At 38.1% G+C, this 11820-nt stretch overlaps 5 protein-coding genes across 5 annotated transcripts in view; 3 read left to right on the top strand and 2 right to left on the bottom strand.

Annotated features, from left to right (window-relative positions):
• Window positions 1-1013: 1013 nt before the first annotated feature.
• Window positions 1014-1526, top strand: LOC105955971 (uncharacterized; the record flags this gene model as incomplete). The annotated part of the gene is made up of 2 exons (XM_088817610.1): window positions 1014-1120; window positions 1212-1526. Coding segments are annotated over 2 exons (210 nt in total), but the record flags the coding sequence as incomplete, so codon positions are not given.
• A 5-nt stretch (window positions 1527-1531) lies between these two features.
• On the bottom strand, window positions 1532-4099 carry LOC105955969 (UDP-glycosyltransferase 87A2). Its single transcript, XM_012979778.2, has 2 exons — window positions 3537-4099; window positions 1532-2547 (listed from the first exon to the last, which is right to left on the bottom strand). The coding sequence occupies exons 1-2, from the start codon at window positions 4033-4035 to the stop codon at window positions 1640-1642; spliced, it is 1407 nt and encodes a 468-aa protein (XP_012835232.1). The 5' UTR covers window positions 4036-4099; the 3' UTR covers window positions 1532-1639.
• A 653-nt stretch (window positions 4100-4752) lies between these two features.
• On the bottom strand, window positions 4753-6602 carry LOC105955968 (UDP-glycosyltransferase 87A1). The gene is made up of 2 exons (XM_012979777.2): window positions 6014-6602; window positions 4753-5778 (listed from the first exon to the last, which is right to left on the bottom strand). Exons 1-2 carry the CDS (start codon window positions 6510-6512, stop codon window positions 4889-4891), a joined length of 1389 nt encoding a protein of 462 aa, XP_012835231.2. The 5' UTR covers window positions 6513-6602; the 3' UTR covers window positions 4753-4888.
• Window positions 6603-7863: 1261 nt separating this feature from the next.
• On the top strand, window positions 7864-10804 carry LOC105955966 (Pentatricopeptide repeat (PPR) superfamily protein). Its single transcript, XM_012979775.2, has 3 exons — window positions 7864-8344; window positions 9005-9411; window positions 10014-10804. Exons 1-3 carry the CDS (start codon window positions 7961-7963, stop codon window positions 10690-10692), a joined length of 1470 nt encoding a protein of 489 aa, XP_012835229.2. The 5' UTR covers window positions 7864-7960; the 3' UTR covers window positions 10693-10804.
• The window catches only part of LOC105955962 (small ribosomal subunit protein eS8), a 38944-nt gene continuing 35233 nt past the window's right edge, over window positions 8110-11820 (top strand). The window contains exon 1 of the mRNA XM_088817358.1: window positions 8110-8119. The gene's annotated coding sequence lies outside the window, so the exon portion shown is untranslated. The remainder of the gene's footprint in view (window positions 8120-11820) is intronic.

Below are 11820 nucleotides of genomic sequence, written 5' to 3'. Positions count from 1 at the left end.
CCATTAACTATATATTATCTTACGAAAAAACCCCTTCAGAGATAAATTTAGGAATGTTAAATCGGTAAAACCAAACCAAAATTTCATACCATTTACCCTATTGAATATACGATTTGCTTCGGTAAATAACTGAATTATATAAATTTTATGTAAAAATATTTAAAAGAATGGGATGATTGTAATTACCCAAACAAGATGGATTTTTCGTAATTTCGTCATACCTCAGGGGGTTGACCGTAATTTGCCCTATTTTGTAGTTAGGGACCACGAGATAATAATAATAGATAGAATAAAATAAAAATAAAAATTGACCAAGAGTTATTATTGGCTTCTGGATCCTTCTGCATCCACATGGAACAACTGGTTCATAACGCGTAGAAATCACTATAAATAACCCCAATCTCTCCCAATTTTTGTCAGCCCCAAGCCCTAAATTTTCAATTCTCGTCAATCGACGCTCAATTAGCTTCTGCCTCCGTCTTTTTTCCCCAATCTACGCCATACAGCCTCACAAGGTTTTCTTCTTCTTCCTTGCTTTTAAATTTTCTATGAAGAATGTTCGATCGCTGCTTTTGTTTAAATTTTAGATTTTTAAATTTTTTTTTCGTAATCCAATTCTCATTGATTCGTTGGGTGGTTTGTGGTGGGCAGGGTTCATTTGTGTAGAGCGAGCTAATCGCTGTTAGATCTTTGTTTGGCTGTTCGAGGAATCGAGAATGTCTCATATCCTTCTGATATGTTTCTCTTCTCTGATTTTACATCACCTTTTCCTTTTTGTGGATTTCTAATTGACCGTTGCTTGTAAATTAATTTGGGGTTAAATTATTTGATTTTTTTAGTTTTAGCTTATGGTTATTGGAGTTTTCTGCTTTTTTCTGTAGAAAAAGATAAAAAGATCAAGTCTTTGAAACAGGAAGCCCTAATTTGGCTTTCCTTCTGATTTGAATTGAAGCTAATGAATGCAGAGGTATAATCTTTTTAGCATTTGATTTGATTTCCTTGACCTAAGCTAACGTGGTAATCAAAGAGATCGTGACCGAGAAAGGGCTCAAGCCAGATCCGGCACCAAGCCCCGTAATCCAAGAGACGATGGATTGACCCCCGAACAGAGACGAGAGAGGTTTCTTATCCCATCTTATGTGTAATGTATGCTTGTGTTTAATATTGTTACGCAATGTGTGCAGTTTTTCATATGTTGTTTGTGTGTGTAGGGATGCAAAGGCGCTGCAAGAAAAAACTGCGAAAAAAGCAGCACAAGCTGTGGTTGATGGGAAAAAAAACGCAGGAGGTGATAAAGTTAACAAGAAAAAATAATTGTGGATGATTTAATTATAGGTTAGATTGAGGGGTGTTGTTCTATTGATATATCAGATTTCGGTTTGTGAGTTTTGAGGTTGTCTTTATTTTTTCGTGGTGGCAAATAATCTTTCGAGAATCGATTGTTTGGTATATAGATCTATCTTCCGAAACCTGTATCTTGTATCTGATTTTTCAATGCAATGCAATCTTCTTTTCACTATTTACAATACCATTTCCAAATCTTTGGTTCTTGATTCTTTATTATCATTTATTCGCATTAATATGAACACCGAAATCACAAACAAGAACATAATAAATTAGGACACCATTTCAAACTGCTTCAAGACAGGATCAATTCAACAAATCCATCAAGATTGGTCTCGAAAGAACCCCCACTCTCGAATTCACTTTCACAAGCCTTCTTCAAATTTTCGACATTTTTAGTAAGCTCTGCTCTTTCAGGACAATCTAAGTCCATAAACCTCTGCACGAGTTCAGAAATTTCGTCTCGCTTAACCAAATTCTCTTCGTCGAACTCCCTCTCGATAACCCTCCACCCAATCTTCCAATCCTCAACAACAGCCTTGGCATTAGGCAATTGATCCATAATGATCGGAGAAGCCAACACCGCCACCCCCGCCATCACTGCCTCCTTCGTCGAACTCCACCCACAATGCGACCAGAAACCGCCAACAGCAGGGTGGCTGAGAACCCTCAGCTGATCACACCACTCCACCACCACCCCCTTCCCCCCTCCACCGCCACAAATCTTCTGCAGCCGCTGTGTTTCCCGGCGAGCCACCCACAAGAACCTAACACCGCTACCGCAGAGGCCGCTAGCGATTTCGTCCAATTGGGCACTCGAAACGGTCAAGAAGCTGCCTAACGAGACGTAAAGAACCGATCTTGGTGGCTGGTCGTTTAACCATTCAAGGTAGCTGTTAACATTGTTTGTCTCGTCGTCGGGAGTTTGGTTATTGTTGTTGAGGATGTTCTTGAGTGTCTGATACGAGGTTGTGGGGCCGATGTTGAAGATCGAGAATGGAGATTCTTGATTGAGAGCTTCGAAGACTTTGGATTCGAGGTGGTGGATGGAACTGAAGACGAGATGTTTCGAATATTCGGTGTGGTGGGGGAGAGCTTTGTCAAGCATTGTGATGATTTCTTTGTCTCTCAAGACTAATGGCAGATCTGCTGCACGAATTGGAGAGAGGCCTGGTAGGTAGTCTACTATACCATCACCATTAACTGAGAATCACCATAAGAAAAAAAACAAGATTAGCACTAATTAAACTGAGATGTGCTATTTTCACCCTCAAAATATCTTATTTCGCCACTAAATTAAATATATTTCCAATTTTACCCCTTTCTTCTTCTTCACCTATATTTTTTACAAATTTATAAACCATGCATCTACCACTAAACTAATTAAAATATTTATAAAAAAAATCCCACATTTTTCACTGGAAATCTCGCCCTCTCCAGCTTAAGTGAATAATACTTTCATCATAGAAAAACATTTTCGAAGGTCAAAAAGAGCGAGAATTGACGTTTTTTTATAAATAAATTAAGATTGCTTGTATGGAAGGTCATGAACTTCTTCGCCGATTTGGCTTAATATATTTTAGTTTCTTTAACAAAAAATTACATAATCTGATGGTCATCTGATATAAAAGTTTAAATATCTTGTAATAAATATTTCATTGTAAAAATTAATAAAAACATAATAAAAAAAATTTAAAAAAATTAAAAAAATAATAAAATAGAAATAACGTAGAACATATGAGGATTAAGTGAATATAAAGAAGGGTGGTGGATTATAAATTTGAGGGTTATTTATGATATTTTATAATCTTTGATGGTAGATTGAGATAATTTGGTGGTGGAAGTAGCACATCTCTTAGGTTGGTGTTTGCAAAAGTTTTTTGAAAGTGATTATGAATTTTTTTTGCTCATAATCTGTTTTCACGTGTTTGCAAAATTAATTTTTGTTTTTGCTTCTCTTAAAATAATCTGTTTTAAGCTATTTTTTTTAAAGCATCTCTAACCCTGTTTTTTTCTATTTAAGTTTATTTTTCGGAATATTTGCAAACACCCCCAACTTTGAGTAGTAAGCACTTAAAACCGATTTAACTCACAATCACTAACTTCTGCTTTTAAATAATCAATTGCAAACACCACCTTAAACCTCCTAATTAGAGATTAATTAACTAGTTAAACTAATTTTAATTAATAACCTGACAAATCAACGGGGAAGTGGCCGTTTTGAGCTAGAAGTTGGGAATGGATAAGCATCGTGTACACCGCAGCCGACATGGTCCACAAGTAAGCCACCGGAATATTCCTCCTCCCGGCCGCCTCGCCGGCCCAGGGCAAGAAGGCGTCGGCCACGATGAAATCCGGCGGCGGGGAATGCAGCTCGTCCAGAAGCCGCTCGAACGGCTCCCCCATCTTGCTCTGAACGGCCATGGCGAAGCCGTTCACATCGTCGGCGCGGACGCTCTCCGACGGGACGACGTTGGGTATGGCGGCGAAGCTGATGTTCGGCGGCTTGGTCATGCCGCCGATGAGTCCGACCCATTCCTCCGTGAGGACGATGGTGATGTGTATGCTGCCGCCGCTTCTTTCGGCCACAGCTTTGCAGAGGTTGAGCATGGGGTTGATGTGGCCGCGGCCGGGGTACGGCATAGCCACCACGTGGCGGGGCGGCGTTGGTTTGTTCTCCGGCGGAGCCATGAGGAAATTTGGTGGTGGTGGTAGATTTATTTTTTGAGGAGGGTGAAAATTTATAGGGGAGTGATGAGTGAGAAAGTTACTTGGACTTTTCTTTCAAATACTTTAATCACTAATTACTTTTTACTAATTTTGTAATTATATAATTAAATTGGACTAGTTAAGTAAAAAAAAACGGCTATCTAACTCGTATCATCCAATATTTTCAAATTAGGAGACGAATTGCTTATTTCAAATTGAATAAATCACCTTATTAATAGTCTTCGGGTCGATTTTGTCATACATAATTATATTAGTGTGATTTACATCTCTGACATAGAATTTACAAATTATTCTAGAAGAGTGCAAGTTTACCTGCCCGCATTTGTATTTTATTATTCCTATAATAAAATATTGGTGTAAGAAAGACCCGCTATAAAATCCAAAAAGCACAAATTCAAGGGTGAAGAAATATGGACATGCTTTAAAAGTCAACTAGAGCTCAATTAGTCAAAATTAGCATCTCTAACTTGACCACTCTCTTTTCCACAAGATCTTGTCGAGGCCATTTGGGACTTTGGTGCAAGGAAAAGATTTACCCAGACAATATTATGCAATTTTGTGATATATTTGATGATATAATTTTAATTTTTTGAACTAAGGATATCAATTGTTATTAGACTCATTACATCAAATAAAAGATAGTTATTTAATTAATTATATCTACTTTAACCAATCAAATGAGCCCCAATTTACCATCTTTTATTAGTTTCCAAGTAAAATTACACAAAAAGAAACAAGAAAAACGACAACACTAAAACATTAATCTTCACAAGTGAAGCTTCTTCCACAACATGCTTTAAAAAAACATTGCTCTTCAAATGTATGACAAAATGTCACTGAGAAAACAAGTGAGGTTCGTCTTCGACGAACCCCCATTCGAAACCGCTGCAACAGTCTTCTCTCGAAACTCCTTAGCCGTTTTAGTAACCTCCTTCCTCTCCAGACTCTCCAAATCCATAAACCTTTTAACAAGCTCGCAGATTTCCCTGCCCTTCAACAATTCTCCCGGGCCCACACCCTTCTTAGCATCCCACCCGATCTTCCAATCCTCAACGACGTGCTTACGAATAGTCGTTTGATCCATCACTAACGGAAACGCGATAAGCGGCACACCACAAAAGATAGCCTCCATTGTCGAATTCCACCCGCAGTGCGTCCAGAATCCACCGATTGAAGGGTGGCTCAAAACTTTCAATTGCTCACACCAAGTCACCACGATTCCATTTTCTCCGCATCTTTCCTGCAACCTCTTCGCTTCACCACGAGCCACCCATAAGAACTTGACTCCGCTCTCGCACAATCCAAGGGCGATTTCGTCCATTTGGGCACTCGAAACAGATAGGAAGCTTCCCAATGCAACATACAGCACGGAGCTTGGGGGTTGGGAGTTTAGCCATTCGAAGTAGTGATCGTTTTGATTATTGGTGGTTGAGAATGAGGTGGCGGTTTCGAGATTGGCGTAAGGTATTGCGGGGCCGAAAGTGTAGATTGGGAACGGGAATTCTTGCTTTAGAGCTTCGATGACTCGAGATTCCAGCTCGTATATTGAAGTGAATAGAAGGTATTGGGCTTTGGGTACGTTTGGGAAAATTCGGAGGACCAATCTAAGGAGGCATTGGTCTTTCATGTGCGCGATTGACGGAATATCGGCCAAGCGAATCGATTCGATTCCGGGAATGTAGTCCACACGTTCGTCACCTCTTTCTACATTATTGGAAAAAATACCAAAAAGTCCTGATTAAAAAATCTTGGATCCAAAACAAATTCTTCTATACTAAATGTCCCACATTCAAAAATTTGATAGACTGAATGATTTTTCAATTAAATAAAAACGTGTAATTAAATATACTAAATCATAATTTATTAGTTTTCCTAATTTGCCTTTGAACGATTTGACCTAATTTGATAAATGTGAATTTCAATTTGAAGGTGTACTCACCAGATAGATCGAATGGATAATGGCCGTTGCGGCGGAGGAGGTCAAAATGGTAAAATACGGAGAAGACGGAAGCTGGCATCGGCCACAGCGACGCCACCGGAATATTCCTCCGGTTCCCGAGTTCGACCGCCCAGTTCAGGAAAGTATCGGCGATGATGAAATCAACCGGCGCGTCGAGCCGGTCGAGCAGCAGCTCGAACGGTTCCCCCATCTTAGTCTGTGTGGCCCCCACGAAGCTGGGCATGTCGGCGGCTCGGTCCAGCTCCGACGGCAGGACGTTCGGGATGGTGGCGAAGCGTATTTCCGGCGGCTTCTCGTCGGCGCCGATGAAGCCGAGCCACTCCTCTGTGACGACGAAAGTGATGAGGAGGTGGGGGTGGGAATTGACGAGTAGCTTGCAGAGGTTCATCATTGGGTTGACGTGGCCCCTCCCGGGGTAAGGGATGGCCACCACGTGGCATGATCTGATTGGGTCGGTCCTCACCGGCGTAGTAGCCATGCTGATTGTGTATACAGTAGTTAATTAGTATACAAATCGGATTTTGCTACTTGAAAATTGAAATGGCAAGAGAAAAAAGAATGTATTTATATGCTCACAGACTCACCAACTTCCCGGAATCTTTATGACGTCATTAGTATTTTAATATGACGCCATTAGTTGGATTAGAATAACAACTCCAATTGTTTTTTGTTGAGCTATTTTGTCTTTAATTAAGTTGATTAGGAAATCAAGTAGTAGTTGAGTTTAAATAGATTTTGTTGCTAGTCTTTTCTCAATTTAAACCTTAATTAATATACATTTTAATATTATTCTATTCTTTCATTTTGAATACCTTTTTTTTCTTTCTTTGTCAACTCTATTAGAGCATCTCCAACCCGGAGGGGGTGGTTTCCCGTCTCTTTCCCCCTCCCCTCGCGAGCCTACCTCATATCCAACAGCCCCGACTTTTTCATCACATTTTTTTCCATCCCCACTCTCAGAATGTAATGTTCAACTTAATATAAATTCCTTGACAAGTTGCTCGCTAACAACTCGAGGAGTTCGACACGACGAGAAAATAAAATAAAATAAAAAATAATTTGACTTGGTCTATACTATAGTATTGATGAGTTATTTACCCAACCTAATCCATAAAAGGTTGGGCAATTCGGATCTATAGCTTATCTATAAAAAGTTGGGTAGTTCATATCTACAATTAATTAGGGCCATCAAGTCTAAAGAGAATGTGGCCGAAATCTATTGTAGTCAAAGCCCAATAAATTTTAAATAAAAGGGCCCAATATATATTTTTTATTTATAAATGGAATATAATGAGATTTTAATTTCGGAATCAATTTAATTTTTGAAAATTCAATTTTGTTGTTCGGAATATTAAACTTATAATATCTATCGTATTATGTATTTTATATTATAAGCAAATGAAAGAAAATGAAATTCCCAACGTCTCCCAATCTTGATTCGATAAATTTCAATTACGGATGAAGTTTTGTCATTCAATTCCTAAGTTTTTTATTTTTCTAATTTTGTTTTGGAAGAACTTGAAATTAGTTTTTCATTTTCGGCAAAAAAAAATAAAAATTGTAACTATTTTTTAGTTTTTGTAGTTTTTCACCTCTAGTGACTATTTTTTGTATTTACGATTAAATACGCCGAGAATGTAACTAAATCGAATAAAATCGAATTAAACACGTAACTAGTATCTCACCCGTGCGATTAATGTAAAAATCAAGGAACTAAAATACGCCGAGAATGTAACTAGATCGAATAAAATCGAACAAAAAAGAAAATGTATTTTATTTTATTACCAAAAAGCCTACATAAATATAAATTGATAGTTTTATTATATTTTATATATTCAATAAATAAATATTTATCAACACGTGTCCATCTTTTCCAATTTACCAAGTCCCACCTCAAACGAACACCACTCCTAGAGCTCCATAACCATGGCGTCCCTCGCCGGACCTTCCAACCCCTTCCCCCGCCCATTCAACCGCCGGTCCCAAAGCCAAACCCGTTACGACCCGAGACCCGACCCGAGACAATCACATGGCCCGGGCAATGGCAACAACAACGGAAACACGGTCACTGTAACCGAGAGAAGACCCGCCGACCTCGTGAGAATTAATGAGAGAGAAGTTAGAGAGAGAAAAGAGGACACAAACAGAAAAATAGCTTCTAAAAAGGCGATTTCGATTATACTGAGGAGAGAAGCCACGAAAGCCGTCATCGAAATGAAGAAGGGGGATTCCAAAAAGCTGTTGCCGAGAACTGTTCTCGAAGCCCTTCACGAACGTATCACCGCTTTGCGCTGGGAATCTGCTCTCAAGGTCTGTTGAATTCTATTTCTGTATTAGTGTGTGTGTGTGTGTGTGTGTGTGTGGTGATTGAGGGGAAACTAGTCTCTACTGTGAGAATCGAAATTGGTGAGTACTTAGGGTTGAATTTTTTTGCATTAGAGAAAATTAGGAGAATTAGGGTTTTTTTTTTGGCAGCTTCCTTTGAAGTAATTGCTGCAATTTGATAGTGATGTTCAAATTCAGGAATTGAGTGATGTAATGGAGACTAGTTGCAGAAACTAGCATTCAGAAAGGATGAATGAACATTGTTTGCTTGCAAGTTAGGGCAATTTCGAAAGGGGGGGAAATAAGATGCTGGGAATTTTGAAATGAATGATTAATTTACGATCCAGTCCGCTTCCGTGATTCTTGCAAGTTTATTGATAAGAATGTTGTGGAAATTCGTAATTCTGTATGTTTTTTATTTATATAGACAAAAATTTCGTAATGGGTGTGAAAATTCGAGCGGAAAGAGGACGCTCGGGTTTGTTAAGTCGGAGAAAATGCCGATCAATTTCAATGAGGAGAAAATGGAAGGGAATATGTAGCACTTTAAAAGAACATTGGCGTTCGATAATTTCAAGAATTAACCTCATGAATTTGTCCTTGCCTTTATGTATCGACACTTATACTTGTACAATAATGTGACAGGTTTTTGAACTCCTTAGAGAGCAACTTTGGTACAGGCCGAATTATGGTATATATATAAAGCTAATTGTCATGCTGGGGAAATGCAAACAACCCGAGAAAGCTCACACCTTGTTTCAGGCAATGGTAGATGAAGGTTGTGTTGTGGACCGTGAGGCTTACACTGCTCTTATGTCTGCATACAGCAGAAGTGGATTTCTTGACAAAGCATTTTCGATTCTCGAACTAATGAAGAAGATTCCAAACTGTCGACCTGATGTCTTCACGTACTCGATCCTCATAAAGTCGTGCCTCCAATTTTATGAATTCGAGAAAGTGCAGTCTCTACTTGCTGACATGGAAGTGCAGGGAATCAAGCCTAATACAATCACGTACAACACTCTCATCGATGAATATGGAAAGGCAAAGAAGTAAGTCTTTTTTTTTTACCCTTTTCTTGTTTAATTTCGGTTTGTTTACGAGGAAAATGTGGGAATAGTATGAATCGAGTGTTGTTCCCTCTGTTTCAATACCGTAATCCGGACCACATAGTTATGTTTTTCCAACTTTACCCCGACACTAATGATATTAATGAAATGAGACAGAAAAGATGAAAAGCACAAAGGGGTACTTTGGTCAGGTGAGGACTTTTTTTTAGCAACTTTCTTAATCAGTATGCATATATCTTAAACGACACTTTAAAAAACAGAGGGAGTAAGCATGGGAAAAAACATATAACATGACTAAAATGTCCTTTCCCACTAATTATGGACTACTTCTTTTGTTTGTGAGAACTAGTGTGTTGAAATAATTTTTGATTAATAAGGGGCAAAATTTGAAGAAAAGTAACTAATGTATACAATAGAATTTCTCGAAAGCTTGTACTTTTCAAAGTTCTCATACTCAGTTCAAAAAAACGAAATCTAGAGTGACGCCCATCGTCTTTTCTTTTTTCTTCTTTTTTTCTTTTTCCATTTCAATTTTTTGGTTTTGCATTTTATTGAATGCCCTTTTCGTCTTTTCTTGCTAATAGATTCTCAGAGATGGAATCACTGCTCGTGCAAATGCTAAGAAAACGTGAATGCCAACCGGACGTTTGGACAATGAACTCCACTATAAGAGCCTTCGGCGGCAGCAGACAAATTGAAATGATGGAAAAATGCTACGACAAGTTCCAAAAATCCGGAATCGAACCCACAATCAAAACATTCAACATACTCCTCGATTCCTACGGCAAAACGGGAAACTACGAAAAAATGAGCTCCGTCATGCAATACATGCAAAAATACCACTTCTCTTGGACACTAATAACCTACAACATAGTCATAGACGCCTTCGGAAGAGGCGGCGACTTAAAGCAAATGGAGTTTTTGTTCCGTCTTATGCAATCCGAGAGAATAAAGCCGAATTGCGTCACACTTTGCTCTCTCGTGAGAGCTTATGGGAATGCTGGAAGAATCGAGAAAATTGGAGCGGTTTTGAGATATGTGGATAATTCTGATGTTATGCTTGATGTTGTGTTCTTTAATTGCTTGGTTGATGTTTATGGTATGATGGGGTGCTTTGTGGAGATGAAGGGGGTGATCGAGATGATGAAGAGGAGGGGTTGTGTGCCCGACAAGGTTACTTATCGGACGATGATTAAAGCGTATACGATGGGTGGGATGAATGGACATGCGAAGGTGCTTCGTAAGGAACTTGCTTCGTTGTAGAGGATTATTTCCCTTTCTTGAAAAGGAACTTCATGTATTATGTGCAGAGTTGTACATTAGACTGTACTGATTGGTTATTAATTGTTCTATACTATCCCTGAAATACCATAAACTATGATATGATTGTAGTTAAATTAGGGTTGTTATGAAATCATATTTAATATTGGAATTTAACACTTTCAATACTAGATCTAATATAAGGAACATAACATCTCAAAATTATACGTAGTAATTAGTATGAAATACAACTTATGAATAGTATTGGCAGTACAAAAGAGTAGCCACGTGGATGTGTGATTTGTGCCGTATGAGTAGGGGTGGTAATTAGAACGGAGTTTTTGATTTCTGCCAATTCAATTCGTATTTTGGAACAATATTTTTCATTCCAAATTCTAAAATTTTGATTCTGATTTCTTTCTGAATTTTTTTGGATCGAAATTGGATTATACTTGAGATTCCAATTTCCGATCCAAATTTCAATTTTGGAATATAATTACGAACATTATCCTTATAATGTGAATAAAAGTATACATTTTACATTATAAGTGACTAAAATTTGGAATATTTCAATTTCCGCCTATTTCGATCCTAAAATTTCCGAATACGAATGAGTTTTTCCATTCAAATTTTCACATATTTTCCGATTTTTTTGGAACGAGAAATGGAATGAATTTTTCACTTCCCAAAAAAAAAAAAACACAATTCTTTTCATGGGGTATTTCATTTGGAATTAACGTACGCCTAACTAGGCGCTTTTTGGCTTTTGTGCACAGTGGGGGTATTTAGGTCATTTAACAATGAAGGACCACTGACCAATCAGCAGACAGCAGCTATCTCTCTCCTCTTCTCTCTCCGTGTGTGAAGTGTGTGCGTAAAATGTCGCCCCTCCACTTTAAATAATTATTAAAAACAATTGAAAAAATAAAAAATTAAAAAACAACAAAAAATAAAAAAATCAAGACAGCGTAGAAAAATAGTCCACGATCCCAGTCACAATTTTATTTTATTTTTTTATTTTATTAATAATTATTTAAACTGGGAGGGGTGAGATAATTTTTCAAGTACAAGGGGCAATTGAGAGTAGAAGGGGGTAAAGTGATATCAAACCAAAGTACAAGAGGACAAATC

The sequence above is a fragment of the Erythranthe guttata genome, chromosome 4 (genome assembly GCF_056151865.1).
Source record: "Erythranthe guttata isolate IM_541 chromosome 4, IM_541, whole genome shotgun sequence".
Classification (NCBI taxonomy): Eukaryota; Viridiplantae; Streptophyta; class Magnoliopsida; order Lamiales; family Phrymaceae; genus Erythranthe; species Erythranthe guttata.
This window is presented reverse-complemented; position numbering and strand designations above follow the sequence as displayed.